General features: G+C 54.4%; 1 protein-coding gene across 4 annotated transcripts in view; it reads left to right on the plus strand.

Moving 5' to 3' along the window:
• Nucleotides 1-576: 576 nt before the first annotated feature.
• The window catches only part of RAP1GAP2 (RAP1 GTPase activating protein 2), a 277,468-nt gene continuing 254,047 nt past the window's right edge, over nt 577-23,997 (plus strand). For 3 of the 4 annotated variants that reach the window (XR_012088722.1, XM_073004583.1, XM_073004585.1), the window contains exon 1: nt 577-818. Coding sequence is in view for 2 of the 4 variants with exons in the window: in XM_073004583.1 (XP_072860684.1) it covers nt 592-818 (227 nt within the window). In the remaining 2 variants the exon portion in view is untranslated. Of the gene's footprint in view, nt 819-8,031; nt 8,091-23,997 lie in introns of those variants that run through there. The other variant, XM_073004587.1, reaches the window with a different exon arrangement.

A 23,997-nucleotide genomic window follows, 5' to 3' on the forward strand; every position in this document is an offset into this window, starting at 1 on the left:
GGCTTAAAGGGCGGACCCTTGTCGAATGCCTGAATTCCCTGCGTGCCCTCTGCTTGCATACCTCCAGTGACGGGGAACTTACCCCTTCCCAGTGACTTCTTTCAGCTTCAGACAATTAACTTTTAGAAAGCTTTTCCATCTACTGCCAGGCGCAGTGATTCATACCTGTAATCCCAGCACTTTGGGAGGCCAAGGCTGGCGGATCACTTGAGGTCAGGAATTTGAGACCAGCCTGCCAACACGGTGAAACCCTGTTTCTACTAAAAATACAAAAATTAGCTGGGCGTGGTGGCGGGCGCCTGTAATCCCAGCTGCTCTGGAGGCTGAGGCAGGATAATTGCCTGAACCCGGGAGGCGGAGCTCGCAGTGAGCCGAGATCGCGTCACTGCACTCCAGCCTGGGCGACAGAACGACACTCCACCTCAAAACAACAACAACAACAACAACAAAAAAAAAACGAAAGAAAGAAAAAAGAAAAGAAAACTTTTCCATTTATTGAGTTGAAATCTGATCTTTCTAGCTGCCTCCTCTTCAGGGAATCTTAATGGTGGCCCTCTGGAAACAAGGCTTTCTGACAGATGAGCAGGAGGGATGTTTGGAAACGGGTATCCCTCAGCAGTTCTCCGGCTAGCAGGGCTGACTCTCCCAAGGAGCTCTGCAGAGCTGGGTCACCTCCTCACTCTCTCCTGTCCCGCCCACAGGTACGTGCAGGAAGGGCGGTTCCGAATCGAGGAGAGGACGCTGACAGCCTTCCAGTGGCTCTACAGCCCGCAGCAGCATCGCATCCTCAGCCGGGCCGACCTCGAGTCTCCCTCCAGGTAAACGGTCTTCTGCCTTCACCCTCACATTCTTTGGCCTCGGTCCGGGCCCCTCAGCAGGTACTCACGAAGCGAGTTCCACGCCGGTCCACAAATCCACCATGCGGAACTTTGCCCTCAGTGATGGGGAGGCTTTCTAGGAAAGAGTTTATCAGCCTGGATGCTTGTCACACCTCGAATGCACTGAGCAACTCGCTGCCTCTGCTTTCTCCTCTGTCAAATGGATAGGATCATACTTTCCCTGCCTTCTCTTGGGAGATGATAAGTCTCCAGTGACATATGACTGCAGAGATTTACAAAGCCTGGAGATCGGTCGGGCTCAGTGGCTCATGCCTGTAATCCCAGCACTTTGGGAGGCGAAGGCAGGTGGATCCCTTGAGGTCAGGAGTTCAAGACCAGCCTGTCCAACATGGTGAAAACTCATCTCTACTAAAAATACAAAAATTAGCTGAGCGTGGTGGCACATGCCTGTAATCCCATCTACTTGGGAGGCTGAGACAGGAGAATCTCTTGAACCCTGGAGGCAGAGGTTGCAGTGAGGCAAGATTGCGCCACTGCACTCCAGCCTGGGCAACAGTGGGAGACTCTGTCTCAAAAAACAAACAAACAAACAAAACAAAGCAAAAGACCAAAGACTGCAGATCCCTGGTTCCTCCCTCGCTGGAGGGAGAGTGGCAGGTAAATTTGCTGGGCACCCCCTGCTTTGACCTGGAGTCAGCCTTGCCTTCTTTGTCCGCCTCCTTAGACATGCCAGAGATTCCAGCTGGGATCCTGAGTCTGGGTGGGGGGCTGGGAAGTGAGGGCTTTTCCTGACCCAGATCCTTGCTCTAAGGCCCCTGCCCACTCTTCCCCTAGCACTGGACACGTGTGGCCACCATCGGCACTCACAACAGAGGCGTCCTGGTAACCCTTCTGCAGCCACAGCCCTTCCAAAGGCCTCTGTCACACCTGACCCTGGGCGTTTCTTTCCACTTTCCCCATCAAAGCCGTTTTTTTGTTGGTTTTGTTTTGTTTTTTAGATGGAGTTTCACTCTTGTCGCTCAGGCTGGAGTACAATGGTGCGATCTTGGCTCACTGCAACCTCTACCTCCTGGAGGCGATTCTCCTGCCTCAGCCTCCCGAGGAGCTGGGATGACAGATGCCGCCACCATGCCTGACTAATTTTTGTATTTTGGCCGGGCGCAGTGGCTCAAGCCTGTAATCCCAGCACTTTGGGAGGCCGAGACGGGCGGATCACGAGGTCAGGAGATCAAGACCATCCTGGCTAACACAGTGAAACCCCGTCTCTACTGAAAAATACAAAAAACTAGCCGGGCGAGGTGGCAGGCGTCTGTAGTTCCAGCTACTCGGGAGGCTGAGGCAGGAGAATGGCGTGAACCCGGGAGGCGGAGCTTGCAGTGAGCTGAGATCCGGCCACTGCACTCCAGCCTGGGTGACAGAGCGAGACTCCGTCTCAAAAAAATAAAAAAATAAAAAAATAAAAATAATTTTTGTATTTTTAGTAGAGTCAGGGTTTCACCATCTTGGCCAGGCTGGCCTCGAACTCCTGATCTCAGGTGATCCACCCACCTTGGCCTCCCAAAGTGCTGGGATTATAGGCGTGAGCCACTGCACCCAGCCATATAAGTTAGATTTCATATATGGGAAGGCTACATGCCAGAGAACTTGAAGAAGAGTCTGCCAGATAGTCACTGAGATAAGTGACTGAATTCATTTTTGTGATAGAATATTAATTTTTTTTTAAGAGATAGATTCTCACTGTGTTGCCCATGCTGGCCTTGAACCCCTGGGCTCAAGTGATCCTCCTGACTCAGCCACAATAGTTTTCTTTTTTTTGAGGTGGAGTTTCACTCTTGTTGCCCAAGCTGGAGTGCAGTGGCACGATTTCGGCTCACTGCAGCCTCCACCTCCAGGGTTCAAGCGATTCTCCTCCCTCAGCCTCCTGAGTAGCTGGGATTACAGGCATGAGGCACCACGCCCAGCTAATTTTTTGTATTTTTAGTAGAGATGGGGTTTTGCCATGTTGGTCAGGCTGGTCTCGAACTCCTGACCTCAGATGGTCCACCCACCTCTGCCTACCAAAGTGCTGGGATTACAGGCATGAACACAATAGTTTTTAATTATTTTATTTAATTTATTTTGAGACAGGGTCTCACTCTGTCACACAGAGCTGGACTGCAATGGGGTGATCACGGCTCACTACAGCCTCAAACTCTGGGGCTCAAGTAATCCTCGTGTTCAGCCTTCTGAGTAGCTGGGACTACAGGCATGCACCACCTTGTATGGCTAATTTATTTCATTTTTTTCTTATTTTTGTAGAGATGGGGTCTTCCTATGTTGCCCAGGCTGGTCAACTCCTAGGTTCAAGCCATTCTCCTGCCTCTGCCTCCCAAAGTGCTGGGATTACAGACGTGAGCCACTGTGCCCAGCCAATAGTTATTTTTTTAGTTCCCGTTATGTGTCATGCAAATACTTGGCAGGAATAAATTGATTTAATCTTCATAGCAATGCTATGATCTAGGTACTATTGTTGTCCTCGTTTTTCACATGAGGAAACTGAGGCACAGAGCTTAAGTCGCAGCTAGTGAGTGGCAGTTCCCCCAACTACTATGCACACTGCCTCTCAGAGAATGAGGTTTGTACTTGAAGTGGGGGGAAAGGAGTGGTAATTTCTTTTTCTTTTCCTTTTCTTTTTTTTTTTTTTTTTGAGATGGAGTTTTGCTCTTGTTGCCCAGGCTGGAGTGCAATGGCATGATCTCAGCTCACCACAACCTCCATTTCCCAGGTTCAAGAGATTCTCCTGCCTCAGCCTCCCGAGTAGCTGGGATTACAGGCATGTGCCACCACACCCAGCTAATTTTGTATTTTTAGTAGAGACAGGGTTTCCCCATGTTGGCTGGGCAGGTCTCGAACTCCTGACCTCATGATCTGCCCACTTCAGCCTCTCAAAGTGCTCAGATTACAGGCGTGAGCCACTGTGCCCAGCCTCTTTACAAAGAGCAAGAAGGTGGTGTCCGGAAACTACAGATGGGTGGACTCAGCTTCGGTCCTAGTCAAGTTCCAGAGTCAGTTATTAAAGAGGAGGTTTGGGGGCACTTAGAAAAGGAAGACGTGGATGATCAACATCGGTGAGTGGGTTCCTTAAGAACTCACCCTACTAGGGGAAGCTTTTTGCTTTTCTTTTTTTTCAAGATGGAGTCTTGCTCTGTCGCTCAGGCTGGAGTGCGTGGCACGATCTTGGCTCACTGCAAGCTCTGCCTCCCGGGTTCATGCCATTCTCCTGTCTCAGCCTCCCAAGTAGCTGGGACTACAGGTGCCCACCGCCACACCTGGCTATTTTTTGTGTTTTTAGTAGAGACGGGATTTCACCGTGTTAGCCAGGATGGTCTCGATCTCCTGACCTGGTGATCCGCCCGCCTCGGCCTCCCAAAGTGTTGGGATTACAGGCGTGAGCCACCGCGCCCGGCCAGCTTTTTGCTTTTCTGATTAGTTTTCTAGACTCAAAATTAGACCTAGGGGTGGAGCAGGAGATTGTGGCAAGCAATTGTTCTTTCTTCCTGTGGTCAGGGCCTTGCAGATGACACGGAGCCACGTGGGCAGGGGGATGGGACAGCTAAGGAGGTTGGTGATTGGGCTGCCATCAGCTGAGTTCTACTCAGTGTATGTATTCATTTATTTATTTGTTTATTTATTTATTTTGAGACCGAGTCTCACTCTGTCACCCAGGCTGGAGTGCAGTGGCGCGATCTTGGCTCACTACAAGTTCCGCTCCCCCCCACCCCCCCCGCCGGGTTCACGCCATTCTCCTGCCTCAGCCTCCTGAGTAGCTGGGACTACAGGTGCCCGCTGCCACGCCCGGCTAATTTTTTGTAGTTTTAGTAGAGACGGGGTTTCAACGTGTTAGCCAGGACGGTCTGGATCTCCTGACCTCGTGATCTGCCTGCCTCAGCCTCCCAAAGTGCTGGGATTACAGGCGTGAGCCACCGCGCCTGGCTACTCAGTGTGTTTAAAGGTGATTTGGTGAGGAAGGGCGTGGCCAGTGTGCTGGCGACATTGCTGATGGCAGGAACCTGGGTACCATTCCAGCAGGCAAGATGGCAGAATTGGGACCCAAAGTGCCGTGGAAGCTGAATTCTAGATCCAAGTCCAGTAGATACTATTCATTCATTCATTCATTTTAGCAAGGAACCTCACAGTAGATAGTATTTATTTATTTATTTATTTATTTATTTATTTATTTATTTATTCTTTTTTGAGACAGTTTCACTCCTGCTGCTCAGGCTGGAGTGCAATAGTGCCATTTCGGCTCACTGCAACCTCCACCTCCTGGGTTCAAGCAATTCTCCTGCCTCAGCCTCCTCTGTAGCTGGCATTACAGGTGCCCGCAATGATGCCCAGCTAATTTTTGTAGTTTTAGTAGAGACGGGGGTTTCACCATGTTGGCTAGGCTGGTCTCAAACTCCTGCCCTCAGGTGATCTGCCTGCCTCGACCTGCCAAAGTGCTGGGATTACAGGCATGAACCACCGCGCCTGGCCCGGTAGTAGACATAATTTAATAGGGGTAAAGGATAAATGTATTTTGGTTTCTAATCCTGTCTGCACCTGGGCAGCAGAGTGAAGGAATCAGAATTGTCTGAAGGGTTGCCATGGAGTAGAAGCTTGCGTAAGGCCCCATGTGTTAGGTGTGTACCAAAGGAAATGCTTATATTTTGAGGCTGCAAGAGCTCAGGGCAGCATCCAGAGCGAGGGAAGGGAAGGTCCTGCTGTTCTGAGGCCAAGGCTCTATGAGGAATGCTCCTTTGGTTGTTCATTTATTTGGTGGGCATGGATTGAACACCGTTCCTCTGCCAGACATTGTGCCAGGTGTTTCCCTTGAACAACTGAGCAGTAGTATTTCTGGGTGATGGAATGGGCTGCTGATAGGACTAAGGGCTGGTCACCCCTGCTATCCTTTCTTTTTTCTTTTCTTTTCTTTTTTTTTTTTTTTGACATGTAGTCTTGCTCCATTACCCAGGCTGGAGTGCAGTGGTATGATCTGGGCTCTCTGCAACCTCCGTCTCCTAGTTCAAGTGATTCTCCTGCCTCAGCCTCCCGAGTAGCTGGGACTACAGGTGCCTGCCACCGTGCCCAGCTAATTTTTGTATTTTTAGTAGAGACGGGGTTTCACCATGTTGGCCAGGCTGGTCTTGAATTCCTGACCTCAGGTGATCCACCTGCCTTAGCCTCCCAAAGTACTGAGATTACAGGCGTGAGCCACCGCACCTGGCCAGCCACCATGCCTGGCCTCCCTGCTATTTACTTTTTTTTCCCCCAAGACGGAGTCTTGCTCTGTCGCCCAGGCTGGAGTGCAGTGACACGATCTCAGCTCACTGAAACCTCTGCCTCCCGGATTCGAGCAATTCTCCTGCCTCAGCCTCCTGAGTAGCTGGGATTACAGGTATGCGCCAATACGCCCTGCTAATGTTTTTTTTGTATTTTTAGTAGAGACGGGGCCTTGCCTGGCCTCCCTGCTATCCTTTCTTTCTCCCACAACTATCCATTGTGATCCTCCTCTGGGTCAGGCCCTCAAGGAAGACCAGGGTACTGCCTTCATGGGCCACACATCCTAGTGGGAGAGACAGACAATAAACATGTAAATGCAGAGACAAGAGAATTTCCCAACATGACTGGCGTGCTGAAAAACTCACGCAGGGCATCGAGATAATGAGCGGCCAGTGGGTGTGTGGAGACTCTGGAAGAGGTGGAAGACCTCTCCAAGAAAGTGACATTTGAACTGAGTTCTGAAGGGCACAGGGGCGACCATACAAAGAAGCTGCTGGTGAGAGGTGCTGAGTGGGTGGTGGGGAGGGGGCACAGGGCGTGGGGTGGAAGAGTCCTTCTGCAGGGGGAGCAGCAAGTGAAAGGCTGTTCTAGAAGCAGAAGGCCATTGTAGCCAGAGCAGAGTCATGACCAACAGGGTCACGAGGCCACGACCCACAGACAGAAGCGAAGATTTCCATGCAATTAAAGGAATGGCTTTCTAGCACTTAGAGCTGCCTGAGGATGGCGTGGGCTCCCCGGAGGAAGAGAACTTCCCATCACTGGGAGTGTGCAAGCCATAGTCAAAGGCCGCTCTCCGTGGAGGTTATGGAGGATGAGACTCAAGCATCCCAAAGGTTGGCTAGAGGACCCTTCGGTCCTTCATCCCCTTCACCTTCAGGAGCATCCTTGGTTTGGCGGAAGCTGGGGGGATGTCTGTGGAGTGCATGGATGAAAGTTCCAGGCCGAGCGCGGTGGCTCACGCCTGTCATCCCACCACTTTGGGAGGCCGAGGCGGGCGGATCACCTGAGGCCAGGAGTTCGAGACCAGCCTGGCCAACATGGCGAAACCCCGTCTCTACTAAAAATACAAAAAGTAGCCGGGTATGGTGGCGGGTGCCTGTAGTCCCGGCTACTGGGCAGGCTGAGGCACGAGAATCGCTTGAACCCGGGAGGTGGAGGTTGCAGTGAGCCGAGATCGCGCCACTGCACTCCAGCATGGGGGACAGAGAAAGACTCTGTCTCAAAAAAATCCAGTCTCCAGATCCCAGGCAGCGGGGAGTTTCAGGGGTCTGAGCAGCCCTGGAGACTCGCAGCATAGCACTCTGTACCCCGTCCCGGGTCCCGCGCAACGCAGAGCTAGAGGGAGCCCCAGAGTATCTTCCTCAGTAGATCAGGAGTCCCCAGGCCTCACCGCACCTCCGTTCCCCATTGCCCCCATTGCATCTTCCAGGAACCCCTGGAGGGCAGGCTGCTCCGGGTCCTCTGGGCGCACCTGCCCCGCCCCGCGCCTTTGTTCCGGAGGAGCCGCCTTGGGCAGCCCCCAGGGCACTCAGGACCCGCTGTACCCTCCGCCACCGCCTCCCGGTGCCCGCCCCTCCGCCCCCTCTCCGCGGCTGCGCCAGACGATCCGCAGCGGCACAGGGACCAGGGCGCGCCCCGGGTGGCGGAGGCGCGGCGACGGCGGGAGCTGGAGGACCCCTGACCCTGGATCGGCGCGGGCTCCGGCTGCGCGTGCGCGGCGGTGGCGGCGGGGGGCGCCAGGTGTGCAGGCGGCGGCGGCTGCGGAGGGCGCGGCTTTGTGCGCTGGGGCCGGGCCGGGGTGCGCGCGTGCGCGGCGGGGCTGCTGTGAGGGACCCCGCCGCCCCGGAGGAAGAGGAGGAGGGGGCTGGGCCGAGGGTGGGGGCGACCGCGGGGACCGAGGTGCCCTTCGCTCCGGGTCCGGAGGCAGCCGCGCGCCAGGCGGCGCAGAAGGTCAGTGGTCCCCGGGGCTGGGATTCCGCAGCCAGCCTGGATCGGGACGTGCGTCCTGGTGTGACTGACGGGGACTCGGAGCGTGTGTGGAGTGTGAACGCGTGTGTTTGCAGACAGACACCGGCACGTATGGACAGCGCGAGCTGGTGCTGCGATCCCACGGAGCCATCCCGCATCACGGGCTGTGCTGGGGAGGTGGGGTGACCGTCCTCAGAAACCCCCGCGGGTGGGGCGCTGCATACACGTCCACCTATAGGGTATGTGTGCGTGCGTGAGGACTGCAGCCCCTGTCAGAGTCTGGCGAGAGAAGCTGACCGGCAAGGAGGTCAGAGATGGGCTGTTTACAGGTGGCGGTAGAAGGAAAACAGCCAGGAACCCCAGGAGGACCCTGGAGCTAGGCTGGGCTTGCTGAAACCCCCCCATCCCATCCTCGCTCCAGCCTGTGCCTGTTGCAGGGAGAGCAGCTAGGGTGGTGGGGTGCCGGCTGAGAGGCCTTGAGGGATCTTTGGGAGTGGGGCCTGATTCCAGCCTGATCCTCATTTCCAGAGGCCTGGATGGGTGTGGGGGTGCCGGCCCTGGCTGGGGAGTCTAGGGCAGGCGTGTGTTCAGGAGACCTCAGGGGTCCCTGTAGACTGTCCTCTGGCTTTGCCGGCACCAGGTGTTGTGTGTCTGGACCTGGGAGCTGGCTGAGGAATCCCCTTCCTTCCTCTCATTTGTTTTCTATAGCTGCCCCTACATCCTTGTTAACAACCCTGAAGGGCACTTATATGCCAGTGGGGTTTGCTGGGATGTGCCCTGTTGAGCGGCTCTTATCAGAGAAGCCTCCATGGGGAATGAGAGAGTTGTCCTGAGCCAGGTACCAGGGCTCTCGGGTTCTTTCCCTGTTTTGTGACCCTGGGGCCATCCCTCAAGCCCTATAGGCCTCAGTTTCCCATGGCGCTCTGCCCTCCCCCTTCTTCCTGTTGCAGGGTGGGGAGTAAACAGCTCGCACAGCTGCCTGGGGCCGGCAGGCTGGGAGGCAGGGAGTGACTCAGGGCCTGTGAGGTCTTGGGCAGTAATATTTCAGGGGAAAGTCCTGGCACATCCTTTTGACTTGGGCAGGAGTTGGGCGAGGCTCTGCCCTCACCTCCAAACTGTGGTGCTGGGTTTTCTGAGTCCTGCGGTGGGGTGGGGTGGGTGTCTGTTGGATCTGGCTGCTGAGGCTTCAGGAAGCTGCCTCTGGTCCCTCCTTCCTTCCCAGATGTCAAGGAGTTGGAGAGGGATGGGGCTGGGGGGCCTGGCCGCCGGGTGGGATGTCCGGGCTGGAGCTGAAGAACTACAGCAGCCACTCTTGGTCCCTGTGTTTGATGTTACTGGGCAGAGACAGATTCTAAGCTCAGGTAGGACCGGGGCAGGTCTAAGTGGGACTGCTCAGCTCAGCATGTTGAGGGGATTTGGTGGGAGGTGGCCTCAGCTCCAGAGAAGAGGACCCTGCTGTGGAGGCGGGCTCGCAGCCCTCCTCACCCTCTTTCCCATGACCCTGTCTGATCAACTTTGGCTGAGCCACCATGGCTCAGAATGACTTGAGCCTTGAGGGAAAGGGACCCTGGCATGGATGGGGGTGGTGGCAGGGTCACATAGTGGTTAAGCATGAAGGCCCTGGTGTCACTCAGACCTGGGTGTGAGTCCCAGCTCCACCACCTACTGCTGTGGCTGCACCTGCATTTCCCTCCATGGGAGCCTGAGAGAAAGGCTTGCAGGCTGTGGCTTATTTGGGAAGTGATCTCAGGAAACGAGGGCGAGGACAGCGGGTTTGAAGGAGAGGAAGGGGAAGCAACTATTTGATTATTCCCACCACTCTCCTGGGCGGTGTCCCGAGGAGCCTTACAGACAGAACTGCTCTGCTGGGGAGAGAAACAGGGAAGCATTTACCCATTAGCTCCGTCCCCTGCCGGACAAAGGTGGCTCCGTGGACTTTCACTCCCGTGTGGACTTCCAGATTGCACATGTGTGGGGCCCAAGTGGTTTCCTGTGGGTATTCCACATGGCAGCTTCCAAGAAGGTCCAGCATGGCCTGACGTGAAGCACTGTCACATTGCACCTGTAAGATGCTGCTTGGAGCCTGCAGGGACCTGGTCATGGCAGAAGTGTTTGGAGTGAGAGGTGGGGCCAAAAGGGCTGGAAGCAGCAAACTGAGGCCGAGACGGGCGGATCACGAGGTCAGGAGATCGAGACCATCCTGGCTAACACGGTGAAACCCCATCTCTACTAAAAAATACAAAAAACTAGCTGGGCAAGGTGGCAGGCGCCTGTAGTCCCAGCTACTTGGGAGGCTGAGGCAGGAGAACGGCGTGAACCCAGGAGGCAGAGCTTGCAGTGAGCTGAGATCCGGCCACTGCACTCCAGCCTGGGCGACAGAGCGAGACTCCGTCTCAAAAAAAAAAAAAACTGAGGTATCTAACACCGTGTGACCTTGGGCAAATTACCTGACTTCTCTGAGCCTTGGTTTCCTTAGCTGGGTGTTTTAAGTGTTAATGAGGCATGTATTGAATTTGTGAACATGTGATGGGCCCATAGCAGGGGCTTCACCGGGGGTATTTCTCTATGGCCAGGAAGACCACACACCCAGGGTGGCTCAGATAGTCATTCATTCAAGTGGAGGTGGGCCCGCATAAGATAACCTCTAAAGACTCCTCCCGGTCATGGGACCTGGGGCTCCGGGGCTAGGCTGCTGACCTGGTCAGTTCCTCTAGGACTGTGACCCAGTTTCCCAGACCTCCTGAATGCTTCCATTTCACAGCCTGTGAATTGGAGTCAGCGATGTCCTGCTCATGGGCTGGCCACTCAGAGGTACCTCTTCCTGGGCTCTGCCCCAGGAGGACAAAGAAACCAGCACTGGGCAGAGGAGAGCCAGGGGCGTGGGGGGCTCAGAAGCAGGTGCTTGAAGGAGGAGTGGAGGGAGGGTGGATGCTGGCATTTCTGGCATTGGGAGCTGGCATATGGTCAGGGGCATGGGTCTGGGCCATAGTCAGTGGGGGAGGACAAGGCAAGGGGCTGGGGGAGTGCAGGAAAGGAAGGTGAGCGGGTTGACAGAAGGTGGCCAAGAAGGATGGAAGAGACGGACAGAGAGTAGGTTGGGCAGCCTTGGGGTGTGGGGATTCACAGCGTCTGGGGTGGTGATGACCAAATGGGAGGGTGATGGGGTGGCATGAACGAAGGGAGGGCAGTAGGTGAGGTCTAGTTGGGGCTTCCTAGGGTGTAAGCTGGGGCAGGCTGCATAGTTCGTGGTACAGCATCCACAAGCCTCCTCATTCTTTTTTTTTTTTTTTTTTTTTGGAGATGGAGTTTCGCTCTTGTTGTCCAGAATGGAGTGTAGCGGTGCAATCTCAGCTCACCGCAACCTCCACCTCCTGGGTTCAAGTGATTCTCCTGTCTCAGCCGCCCTAGCTGGAATTACAGGCATGTGCCACCACGTCCTGCTAGTTTTTTTTTTTTTTTTTTTTTTTTTTTTTTGAGACGGAGTCTCGCTCTGTCGCCCAGGCTGGAGTGCAGTGGCCGGATCTCAGCTCACTGCAAGCTCTGCCTCCTGGGTTCACACCGTTCTCCTGCCTCAGCCTCCCAAGTAGCTGGGACTACAGGCGCCTGCCACCTTGCCCAGCTAGTTTTTTGTATTTTTTAGTAGAGATGGGGTTTCACCGTGTTAGCCAGGATGGTCTCGATCTCCTGACCTCGTGATCCGCCCGTCTCGGCCTCCCAAAGCGCTGGGATTACAGGCTTGAGCCACCGCGCCCGGCCTGTCCTGCTAATTTTTGTATTTTTAGTAGAGACGGGGTTTCTCCATGTTGGTCAGGCTGGTCTCGAATTCCTAACTTCAGGTGATTCACCTACCCCGGCCTCCCAAAGTGCTGGGATTACAGGCATGAACCACCACCCCTGGCCAAAGCCTCCTCATTCTTTTTTCCATGATGTCCACCTGCCCCTCCCAGGCCACCACCCCCTTTGACAGGGGAGGAGCTGTCTGCAAACGCTTAGTTCCTGTTATGAGCGGCGATTGGAGAAGGTCCGGAGGTGCCTTTGCCAAGGCCTGTTGCCATGGTGCCATGGTGGGCCTTGTCTCCCTACCGTCTCCCATCTCTGAGCAATGTGGCACCCCCTCCGGGAGAGGTCACAGAGTGGGGAAGGTGTCCAGCTGTCTCTTTGCTCATGCATGGCCAGCTCAGGCTGGCCTTACAAAGGTCACTGCGTTCATCCCTCTGCCTGCAGGCAAGGTCACACCCAGCCTACGCTGGGAGATGCAGCAGCCGCTGTCTTCATTACAGTCATTTAAAGTCTACTCCGATCTCTGCAATTTGTTTTTAATAAGTTTAATGAAAAATAAAGCAATGATACCAGCCTATTCTTCTGCTCCCCTTTTAAAGAGGGCATCTCATGGATGATCCTCTTCTTGTCCATACCTCTTTCAGTGCTTTCGTGCCTGTCCAGTAGGAAGTTCTTTCTCATGTCTGATGTCAGCCTGACATGCTGTACTGTTTTTGGGTGTTTTGCGTTTTTGATTTTCTATTTGTTGCAACCGTTCAGGGCTTCCAGATGGTTCTAAGAGGATTCCTGTCTACCTGCTCATGATGTGGAGCAGGTACAGGGGCACCCAAGGCAGGTGTGATGCCAAGGCACGAATCGTGCTTTGGGGGAACTGGCCTGAGACAAGGCTGTGCCGAGCCCCTGGCCCCGCCCATGCTCTGGTTCTGGACTCTTGCGGCTTGTTGTCAGCGCTAGCTCATTCGTTCATAGTCCTTTCCCTAGTTCAGATCCAGGATTACTGGCCTTCTTGGACCGTGCTGGGCCTGCTGGTTTGGCTCTGCCAGGTCTGGGTCAGCAGATGGCAGCAGGCATGGGCACCTGGGGGACCCTGGCACAGTCAGGGCCCTGCCGATTAGATGGCTGGTGGTGAGCAAGAGCCGGAGGGGAGGGACAGGGAGTGACAGGCAGTCGGGAACACTGAGGTGTGCCTGTGCACGTGGACACACCTGTGCTTGGCGTGCACGTGTGGGCCTGGAGGGCTTGTTGCTGGACTGCTGTGTCTGGACATCTCTGGGTGGCTGTATGTGGTTCTTCTGAGCACGTCTCTGTGTGTGCACGTCTCTGTGTGAGCACGTCTCTGTGTGAGCACGTCTGTGTGTGGCACGTCTCTGTGTGTGCACGTCTCTGTGTGGCACGTCTGTGTGTGAGCACGTCTGTGTGTGTGCACGTCTGTGTGTGTGCACGTCTCTGTGTGAGCACGTCTCTGTGTGTGGCACATCTCTGTGTGGCGTGTCTCTGTGTGGCGTGTCTCTGTGTGTGTGCACGTCTCTGTGTGGCGCGTCTCTGTGTGTGCACGTCTCTGTGTGGCGCGTCTCTGTGTGTGCACGTCTCTGTGTGTGCACGTCTCTGTGTGTGCACGTCTCTGTGTGTGAGCACGTCTCTGTGTGCACGTCTCTGTGTGGCGCGTCTGTGTGTGAGCACGTCTGTGTGTGTGCACGTCTGTGTGTGTGCACGTCTCTGTGTGAGCACGTCTCTGTGTGTGGCACATCTCTGTGTGGCATGTCTCTGTGCACGTCTCTGTGTGGCGCGTCTCTGTGTGTGGCACGTCTCTGTGTGGTGTGTCTCTGTGTGTGCACGTCTCTGTGTGGCGCGTCTCTGTGTGGCGCGTCTCTGTGTGTGCGCGTCTCTGTGTGGCACGTCTCTGTGTGGCGCGTCTCTGTGTGGCGCGTCTCTGTGTGTGCACGTCTCTGTGTGGCGCGTCTCTGTGTGTGCACGTCTCTGTGCACGTCTCTGTGTGTGCACGTCTCTGTGTGTGCACGTCTCTGTGTGGCGCGTCTCTGTGTGTGCACGTCTCTGTGTGTGAGCACGTCTCTGTGTGTGTGCACGTCTCTGTGTGTGAGCACGTCTCTGTGTGTGTGCACGTCTGTGTGTGTGCACGTCTCTGTGTGAGCACGTCTCTGTGTGTGGCATGTCTCTGTGTGGCGTGTCTCTGTGCACGTCTCTGTGTGGCGCGTCTCTGTGTGTGTGCACGTCTCTGTGTGGCGCGTCTCTGTATGTGCACGTCTCTGTGTGTGCACGTCTCTGTGTGTGAGCACGTCTCTGTGTGTGCACGTCTCTGTGTGGCACGTCTGTGTGTGAGCACGTCTGTGTGTGTGCACGTCTCTGTGTGTGCACGTCTCTGTGTGGCGCGTCTCTGTGTGTGCACGTCTCTGTGTGTGTGCACGTCTCTGTGTGTGCACGTCTCTGTGTGTGTGCACGTCTCTGTGTGTGCACGTCTCTGTGTGGCGCGTCTCTGTGTGGCACGTCTCTGTGTGTGCACGTCTCTGTGTGTGTGCACGTCTCTGTGTGTGCACGTCTCTGTGTGGCGCGTCTCTGTGTGGCGCGTCTCTGTGTGTGCACGTCTCTGTGTGTGTGCACGTCTCTGTGTGTGCACGTCTCTGTGTGGCGCGTCTCTGTGTGTGCGCGTCTCTGTGTGGCGCGTCTCTGTGTGTGCACGTCTCTGTGTGGCGCGTCTCTGTGTGTGCACGTCTCTGTGTGTGCACGTCTCTGTGTGTGTGCACGTTTCTGTGTGTGCACGTCTCTGTGTGGCGCGTCTCTGTGTGTGAGCACGTCTCTGTGTGTGTGCACGTCTCTGTGTGTGAGCACGTCTCTGTGTGTGTGCACGTCTCTGTGTGGCATGTCTCTGTGCACATCTCTGTGTGTGTGCACGTCTCTGTGAGCACGTCTCTGTGTGTGTGCACGTCTCTGTGTGGCGCGTCTCTGTGTGCACGTCTCTGTGTGTGTGCAGGTCTCTGTGTGTGCACGTCTCTGTGTGGCGCGTCTCTGTGCACGTCTCTATGTGGCACGTCTCTGTGTGGGCATTGTTGCGTGCTCTGGGTTGTTCATGGGTACTTTTCTCCGGATACGTGTGCCGGCCACCTACTGGGTGTCTCCAGGGTTCTCGAGAGTGTGCCCATCTGGATGGCAGGTTTCCCTGAGGGTTTCCTGCCCCCACGGAAGATCCCTTGAGTCTTCTGCCATGCCCCGTCCCACCCTCTCTCCAGGCTTCCTTATCCCGTTCCTCCCTCTGTCTGAGGAAGTTGCTTCTCCCCCTCCGGCTGTGTGGGCGTCCACTGCCTTCTGGGCAGGCCCCGAAGAGGGACGGCAAGTCCAGCCTCCAGCCCCATCCTCCCGAGCTCTGAGCTGAGGAGATGAGTCAGAGAGGGCTGCAGGGGGTGGGCAGACATGACCTGTGTGTCAGCACGCTGCAGGGAAGTGGGTGCTCCTGCCGGCCTCCACCTGATCCACCCTCAGTGGCATGTGCACCAGTGCACCTGTGATGAGGCTCCCTTACCGGGCTATTCATACTCTCTTCCCCGGTAGCCTTGGTTGGCACAGTTTCTGATGGGGAGCAGAGTGGTCACTGGGGCTCCGGGCATCCAATGGGGGCCTTGGCCTTACCGTAATTCATCTCACCATAATCACTGGTGCTAATGGAGCTCTTCCTGCACCAGCCCTGGACTACACACTGCACCTGTAATCAGCTCTTTGCTCCTCAGAACAACCCCATCCCAGGGAATACTAGGTCCTGTTAGGTGGGTTTGAAAACATCCCTGGCCAGGCGTGGTGGCTCACGCCTGTAATCCCAGCACTCTGGGAGGCTGAGGTGGGTGGATCATCTGAGGTCAGGAGTTCAAGACCAGACTGGCCAAAGTGGTGAAACCCCGTCTCTACTAAAAATACAAAAAATTAGCCAGGCAGCGTGGCGGGCACCTGTAATCCCAGCTACTTTCGAAGCTGAGGCAGGAGAATTGCTTGAACCTGGGAGGCGGAGGATGCAGTGAGCCAAGATCACGCCACTGCACTCCAGCCTGGGCGACAGAGTAAGACTCCATCTCAAAACAAATAAACAAACCACCCCCATTTTATGAGGAAGTTTTCCCATTTTATGAGGAAGTTTCCCTGTTTTATGAGGAAGTTTCCCTATTTTATGAAGCCGTTTTCCCATTTTATGAGGAAGTTTCCCCATTTTATGAGGAAGTTTTCCCATTTTATGGGAAATTTCCCCATTTTATGAGGAAGTAGAGGTTCAGAGAGCCTGGGTTACTTCCACAAGATCACACAGCTAATAAGTGATGGAGCCGGGTTCTGAACCCAGACCCGTTCTTCTGCTGTTCCCTCCGCTCTTCACAAAGCTGTGAAGTTGTGTCCATCTCGTTTGGCAGTCTCCCTCTCCGAGAGGCCATCCCAGATCACCCCCTCTACACAGGGCTCTCGAGCCATCTGGTCCCACCCTAGTGTAAATACCTGCATAAAGGTAGCCCTCATTTATCCTCTACTTCCTAACCCCCTCTTCCCACCTAGAGCGGGGATCTGTCTGTCTTGCTCATTAAAATATTGTTTTTTTTTTTGAGACAGAGTCTTGCTCTGTCACCCAGGCTGGAGTGCAGTGGCCGGATCTCAGCTCACTGCAAACTCCGCCTCCCGGGTTTACACCATTCTCCTGCCTCAGCCTCCTGAGTAGCTGGGACTACACGCGCCCGCCACCGCGCCCGGCTAGTTTTTTTTTTTTTTTGTATTTTTTAGTAGAGACGGGGTTTCACCGGGTTAGCCAGGATGGTCTCGATCTCCTGACCTCGTGATCCGCCCGTCTCGGCCTCCCAAAGTGCTGGGATGACAGGCTTGAGCCACCGCACCCGACCTAAAATATTCTTAGAACTGGCAGACAGCTTGGAACATAGTAGGGATGCAATAAACATTTGATGAATGAATGAATGAATGAATGAAGAGAGGGCTGACTCCAGACCTAAGCTTGAAATCCCTCCTCTGTTGTGTCTCTTACACAGCAGGGACTGTTGCAGAGTGGCAGGAGCATAGGCTCTGGAGCCAGCTTGCTTGGTTCAAATTCTGGCCCTGGCAGTGTTCCGGTTATCTAATGCTGCTTAATAAACCACCCAAAGCTTATGGCTTAAAACACTGGTGACACTGATTTTGCCCATCGATCTGCAACATGGGCAGGGTTCAGTGGGGATCATGCTTCTCCACTCAGCATTGTCTGGAGTGGTTCAAGGTCTAGGGGCTGAAGCCATCTGAAAGCTCAGTTGTTCATGCGTCTGGCGTTTCTTGCTGGCTGTTGGCTTTGGGTCAGTTCTTCTGCACACAGGCCTCTCTGTGTGCTGTCTCCACATGCTAGATTGGGCTTCCTCCCAGCATGGTGGCTGAGCTAAGGGACAAGCATGTCCAGAAAGAGAACCAGGTGGAAGCTATTTCACTTTTAATTTAATTTAATTAATTTATTTATTGAGATGGAGTCTTGCTGTGTTGCCCAGGGTGGAGTATAGTGGCGCGATTTTGGCTCACTGTAACCTCCGCCTCCTGGGTTCAAGCGATTCTCTTGCCTCAGCCTCCCAAGTGGCTGAGACTACAGGTCCATGCCACCACGCCTGGCTAATTTTTTGTATTTTTAGTAGAGACGAGGGTTTCACTGTGTTAGCCAGGATGGTCTTGAACTGCTGACCTTATGATCTGTCCTCGGCCTCCCAAAGTGCTGGAATTACAGGCGTGAGCCACTGCGCCTGGCCTACTTTTATTTATTTAGAGACGGAGTCTCGCTCTGTCACCCAGGCTGGAGTACAATGGCTCGATCTCAGCTCACTGTGACCTCCACCTCCCAGACTCAAGCGATTCTCCTGCCTCAGCCTCCCAAGTAGTGTCATGCCTGCCATGACACTTGGCTAATTTTTGTATTTTTAGTAGAGACAGGGTCTCGCCATGTTAGCCAGGCTGGTCTTGAACTCCTGACCTCAAGTGATCCGCCTGACTCGGCGTCCCAAAGTGCTGGGATTACAGGCGAGAGCCACTGCGCCCGGCCAGCAGTTTGTTCTTTTAGCAGCAGCTACGCTTTTGCCCACTGATCCCCTGGCCACAGGTGAGGCTGGGTCTGTCCAAACGACAGGGTCTGTCCCCAAATTCCTGCCCACTCTCATGTAATCCAGAAGGCATCTTACTGTGCAGAGCCCTGCTGAGGGTGGGGCCTGTAATGAGGAGAGAAGGGGGAACTTGAATGGAAAAGACCTTTTCTGTCCCAGTTTATTATCTCATTCCAGGTCAGCCCTGCTCCCTTCAAGGGGCCTGGGACACGTGTTGCTGATGGAGATACTATGAGGCTGGGGCTTGGGCAGAATTGCTCTGGGCCTGGGGCTGGGGTGAACCCCAGCAGACCCCCATCTTTATCCAGGGAAAAATCAGGATGCTGAGGCCTGAACACGCTGTGTTTGAGCTGAGGGAGCTCTCCGCTTCTCCCTGTCCCTGCTGCCTGCTTCCACCTGAGTCACTGTTCGTCTCCTGAGGCGTCATCCCCCTGCCTCACTTGCTAGCCTCGGGGAGGAATCTCAGGGTTTGCTTCTTGTGGCCCGGGTTAGGACTGCTTCTGAGCCGAGCGTTGGCAGGGGGCCCAGGAAGAATCTGGGGTTTGCTCGAGCCCAGCCTGGCAGCATCTCCCATCTAACACAGCCCTCGTTTAGGGCCTGCTCTGCTGTGAGCCTTCCCTGAAGGAATGGCAGAAGGGCTCAAAGGGGGGCTCTGGGTTTGACTTCTGCTATCACTTTCCAGCCCTGTGACCTTGAACAAGTCTCTTAACCTCTCTGAGGCTCCAGTTACTTACCAGGAGGGAGACTGTGGTATGGTAAAGATGAAAGGAAGTGGCCGGGCGCAGTGGCTCAAGCCTGTAATCCCAGCACTTTGGGAGGCCGAGACGGGCGGATCACGAGGTCAGGAGATCGAGACCATCCTGGCTAACCCGGTGAAACCCCGTCTCTACTAAAAAGTACAAAAAATCTAGCTGGGTGAGGTGGCGGGCGCCTGTAGTCCCAGCTACTCGGGAGGCTGAGGCAGGAGAATGGCGTAAACCCGGGGGGCGGAGCTTGCAGTGAGCCGAGATCCGGCCACTGCACTCCAGCCTGGGCGACAGAGCGAGACTCTGTCTCAAAAAAAAAAAAAAAAAAAAAAAGGTGAAAGGAAGTAAAAAGTATGACATCTTCTTTTTTTTTTTTTTTGAGACAGAGTGTTGCTCTTGTCACCCAGGCTGGAGTGCAATGGTGAGATCTCGGCTCACCGCAACCTCTGCCTCCTGGGTTCAAGCGATTCTCCTGCCTCAGCCTCCTGAGTAGCTGGGACTACAGGCACACACCACCACGCCGGGCGAATTTTGTATTTTTAGGAGAGACGGGGTTTCTCCATGTTGGTCAGGCTGGTCTCGAACTCCCGACCTCAGGTGATCCGCCGGCCTCGGCCTCCCAAAGTGCTGGGATTACAGGCGTGAGCCACCGCGCCCGGCCTGAAGTTATTCTTCACAGATGAAAAACCTGAGGCAGAGGGAGTTTCAGTGGTTTCCCCACAGCGACATTTAACGTCAGAACTGGGGCAGGAATCCGTGTGTTCTGACACCAGGTGGTGGTTGGTTGTCTTTGGCAACAAGGAGGATTTCCCCCTCCCTTCAACCCCTTCTGCCAGAGGGCAACATGACTGACATCCCAGAAGTAAGCCCAGGAAGACGCTCCCTTTCCTCCGCGCACCACCCAAGCCTGCCTGCAGAGGGCGCGAACGCACCTTCTGGCCGGTCCTGTGTGGTGCCAGCTGCCCTGCCTTAGTAGGGAAGGGCGGGAGTGACCCAGCTGCGTGGGTGTGGGCAAAGGGTTGCTTGTGTGATCTCCTTTAGTGAGAAGCTCCTTCAGACAGCCCCCACGGTCCACGCCTTTCTTTTCTTTTTCTTTTTTTAAAATTTTTATTTTTTTTTAATGTTTCGAGACGGAGTCTCCCTCTGTCGCCCAGGCTGGAGTGCGGTGGCGTGATCTTGGCTCACTGCAACCTCTGCTTCCTGGATTCAAGCGATTCTCCTGCTCCAGCCTCCCAAGTAGCTGGGATTACAGGCGTGCTCCACCACGCCCGGCTAATTTTTGTATTTTTAGTAGAGATGGGGTGTCACCATGTTGGTCAGGCTGGTCTCAAACTCCTGACCTCAGGTGATCTGCCCACCTCGGCCTCCCAAGGTGCTGGGATTACAGGCCCGAGCCACTGCGCCCAGACTTTTTTTTTTTTTTTTTGAGATAGAGTCTCGCTCTGTCCCCAGGCTGGCGTGCAGGGGCGCAATCTGTGCTCACTGCAACCTCCGCTTCCCGGGTTCAAGCGATTCTCCTGCCCCCGCCTCCCAAATAGATGGGATTATAGGTGCATGCCACCATACCTGGCTAGTTTTTGTAGCTTTTAGTAGAGACAGGATTTCACCATATTGGTCAGGTTCGTCTCGAACTCCTGATCTCAAGTGATCCACCCGCCACGGCCTCCAAAGTGCTGGGATTACAGGTGTGAGCCACCATGCCCAGCTTTGTTTTTTTGTTTTGTTTTTGAGACAGAGTCTTGCTTTTTGGCCACACTGGAGTGCAGTGGTGCTTACTGCAGCCCCAGTCTTCAGGGCTCAAGCGATCCTTCCACATCAGCTTCCCACGTAGCTGGGACTGCAGGCGCACGGCACCATGCCTGGCTAATTAAATTTTTTTTTTTGTACAGATGGGGTCTTACTATGTTGCCGGGACTGGTCTCAAACTCCTGGGCTCAAGCAATCCTCCTGCCTCAGCCTCCCAGAGTGCTAGGATGACAGGTGTGTGCCACTGCACGCTGTGCCTGTTTTTTTTTAACTTGAATTTTTAGGATATCTTCATATTTTTACATATATTAATGGCTACCTCATTATTTTCAGTGGCTAGATAGTATTCCAGTATATGCTCATTCTGCAATGTAGTTAATCTTCAGCTGATGATCGTTTAGATTATTTTTTGAATTTGCTATTATAGTGATATGATTAACATCTGTATGCATAGATTATGTCAACTGGTATGAGTTTCTTTTTTTTTCTGAGACTGAGTCTCGCTCTGTCACCCAGGCTGGAGTGCAGTGGCATGATCTCGGCTCACTGCAAGCTCCGCCTCCCAGGTTCACGCCATTCTCCTGCCTCAGCCTCCCAAGTAGCTGGGACTACAGGTGCCCGCCACCACGCCCGGCTGTTTTTTTTGTGTTTTTAGTAGAGAAAGGGTTTCACTGTGTTCGCCAGGATGGTCTCGATCTCCTAACCTCGTGATCCGCCTGCCTCGGGCTCCCAGAGTGCTGGGATGACAGGCGTGAGCCACCACGCCCGACCTTTCTATCATCCTTTATCGTCATGTGGTTTACGAAGGAAGCAGAGGCCCGTCTAAGTTTCCCCTTGAATGAATAGTAGGCTGAAGTCTCAAAAGAGTAGGTGACCTGCCCCCAGTGACTTAGAGGTGGAGCTGGGATGACAGCTGAGCTCCAGGGGGTCAGTACTGGGGCTGGATGGGTACTACTGTCTGGATGGGGGAGGATCTGGGTCTGACCACCTAGTACCTGCTTCACTCGGTACATCTGTTTCCTGAGCTTCCTGTAACTGCCTCATCCCCGTGCCTGGGAAGCAGCTTGTCTCATCTTTCTTTTTCTTTTTTTGAGATATATATATATTTTTTTATTATACTTTAAGTTCTAGGGTATATGTGCATAACGTGCAGGTTTGTTACATATGTATACTTGTGCCATGTTGCTGTGCTGCACCCATCAACTCGTCAGCACCCATCAACTCGTCATTTACATCAGGTATAACTCCCAATGCCATCCCTCCCCCCTCCCCCCTCCCCATGATAGGCCCCGGTGTGTGATGTTCCCCTTCCCGAGTCCAGGTGATCTCATTGTTCAGTTCCCACCTATGAGTGAGAACATGCGGTGTTTGGTTTTCTGTTCTTGCGATAGTTTGCTGAGAATGATGGTTTCCAGCTGCATCCATATCCCTACAAAGGACACGAACTCATCCTTTTTTATGGCTGCATAGTATTCCATGGTGTATATGTGCCACATTTTCTTAATCCAGTCTGTCACTGATGGACATTTGGGTTGATTCCAAGTCTTTGCTATTGTGAACAGTGCCGCAATAAACATACGTGTGCATGTGTCTTTATAGCAGCATGATTTATAATCCTTTGGGTATATACCCAGTAATGGGATGGCTGGGTCATATGGTACTTCTAGTTCTAGATCCTTGAGGAATCGCCATACTGTTTTCCATAATGGTTGAACTAGTCAGCTCCCGTCGGTGGCTCTGAGGTCTGAGCTGCCCAAGCAGAGGAAGCCACATTGTCCCTTCCTCCTGTCCTGCCCCGAGGACCAGGGGACACAGTGGAGGGGCTGCTGCTGACAGGAGCCTGGTCTTTCGCCTCCTCCAAGCCCAACCAGCTTTCTTGGCTCTACCTGCCTCAAAAGCCCATAGAGGCCGGACGTGGCGGCTCACGCCTGTAATCCCAGCACTTTGGGAGGCTGAGGTGGGCGGATCTTTTGAGGTCATGAGTTCGAGACCACCCAGGCCAACATGGCAAAACCCTGTCTCCCCTAAAAATACAAAAATTAGCCAGGTATGGTGGCGGGTGCCTATAATCCCAGCTACTCTGGAGGCTGAAGCAGGAGAATCACTTGAACCTGGGAGGTGGAGGTTGCAGTGAGTTGAGCTGGTACCACTGCACTCCGGCCTAGGGGACAGAGCGAGACTCTGTCTAAAAAAGAAGAAGAAGAAGAAAAAAAGCCCATTGAACTGGGTGGGTTCCCTGGAGCTCTGCCCGGGGGTTGGGACTCTGGCTGGGACTTAGCCCCAGGCTGGTCCCCGAGGAACATCCACAGCCCTTGTGAACTGTGACCCACAGCAGGCTCTGGGAAGCGCTGTGAGCCTGAGAGAGAAGGAGCCCGTCCAGCCAGACACTGGGGGTTCCTGGGTACTTGCTCTTTCCGTCTTCATTATTCTCTCCCCAGTGATGAGCTGAGTTTTGCTTTAGGACCTTAGTTTTCCCGTCTGTAACATGAGCACTGACGCACTGTGCACTTCTGTGGATCCAGAATTAATGGGGCTGATAATCAGCAAGCTGGGTTAATTGGGTTGGATCCCTTCACTTCCCTGCGCCCCAGTGTCCCTATCTGTAAAATGGGATAACAAGGCACCCTCTCAGAGGGCGTCGTGAGGCTGGAAAGTTCAGCGCTTTGGTCCACGCTGGCCCACAGGAGGCTCGCAGACGCCGGTGCTGCCTTGACTCTCTTGTACCCACAGCTCATCCTCCTCTCCCCGCTGGCTGCCGAGTCCGCTGAGCTCTGGGAGGAAGCTGGGCTGCGCTTGACGGGGCCAGGAGGGCTGGGCCTGCCTCACAGAGTGCTTCCCTTTTCGCTTTCTTTTTTTTTTTTTTGAGACGGAGTCTCACTGTCACTCAGACTGGAGTGCAATATCACGGTCTTAGCTCCCTGAAATCTCCACCTCATAGGTTCAAAAGATTCTCTTGCCTCAGCCTCCCGAGGAGCTGGAATTACAGGTGCCCACCACCATGACCAGCTAATTTTTGTAGTTTTAGTAGAGACGGGGTTTCACCATGTTGGCCAGGCTGGTCTTGAACTCCTCAACCTCAGGTGATCCGCTCGCCTCGGCTTCCCGAAGTGCTGGGATTACAGGCGTGAGACACTGCGCCTGGCCGCTTCCCTTGTCTCTTGACTCACAGTCCCTCCCAGGGAGCCCACGGTCCACTCGCTGTGCACCACACATGGAAGAGGAACCACGGGGTCAGAGCAGGGGGGTCAGGAAGCTGCGCCGGACTGAAGCAGGGGCAGAATCGCCCTCGACAGTAGTGGTAGCAGCTCCCGTGACGGCACTGGAGCCCCGTGCTGAGTGTTTCTGTTTGCTGATAGCCTTGTGAAGGTGGTGGCAGCCTCCCCAAATTATAGAAGAGAAAACCGAGGCCGAGAGAGGTTAGGTAACTTGCCCGAGGTCACTGAGCCCCAAGAAAGAAGAGGAAGGCCCTAGGAAGAGGCTCTCACACCCTGCAGGCCTCATGACGTGCCA

This window comes from Chlorocebus sabaeus, chromosome 16 (assembly GCF_047675955.1).
Source record: "Chlorocebus sabaeus isolate Y175 chromosome 16, mChlSab1.0.hap1, whole genome shotgun sequence".
Taxonomy (NCBI): domain Eukaryota; kingdom Metazoa; phylum Chordata; class Mammalia; order Primates; family Cercopithecidae; genus Chlorocebus; species Chlorocebus sabaeus.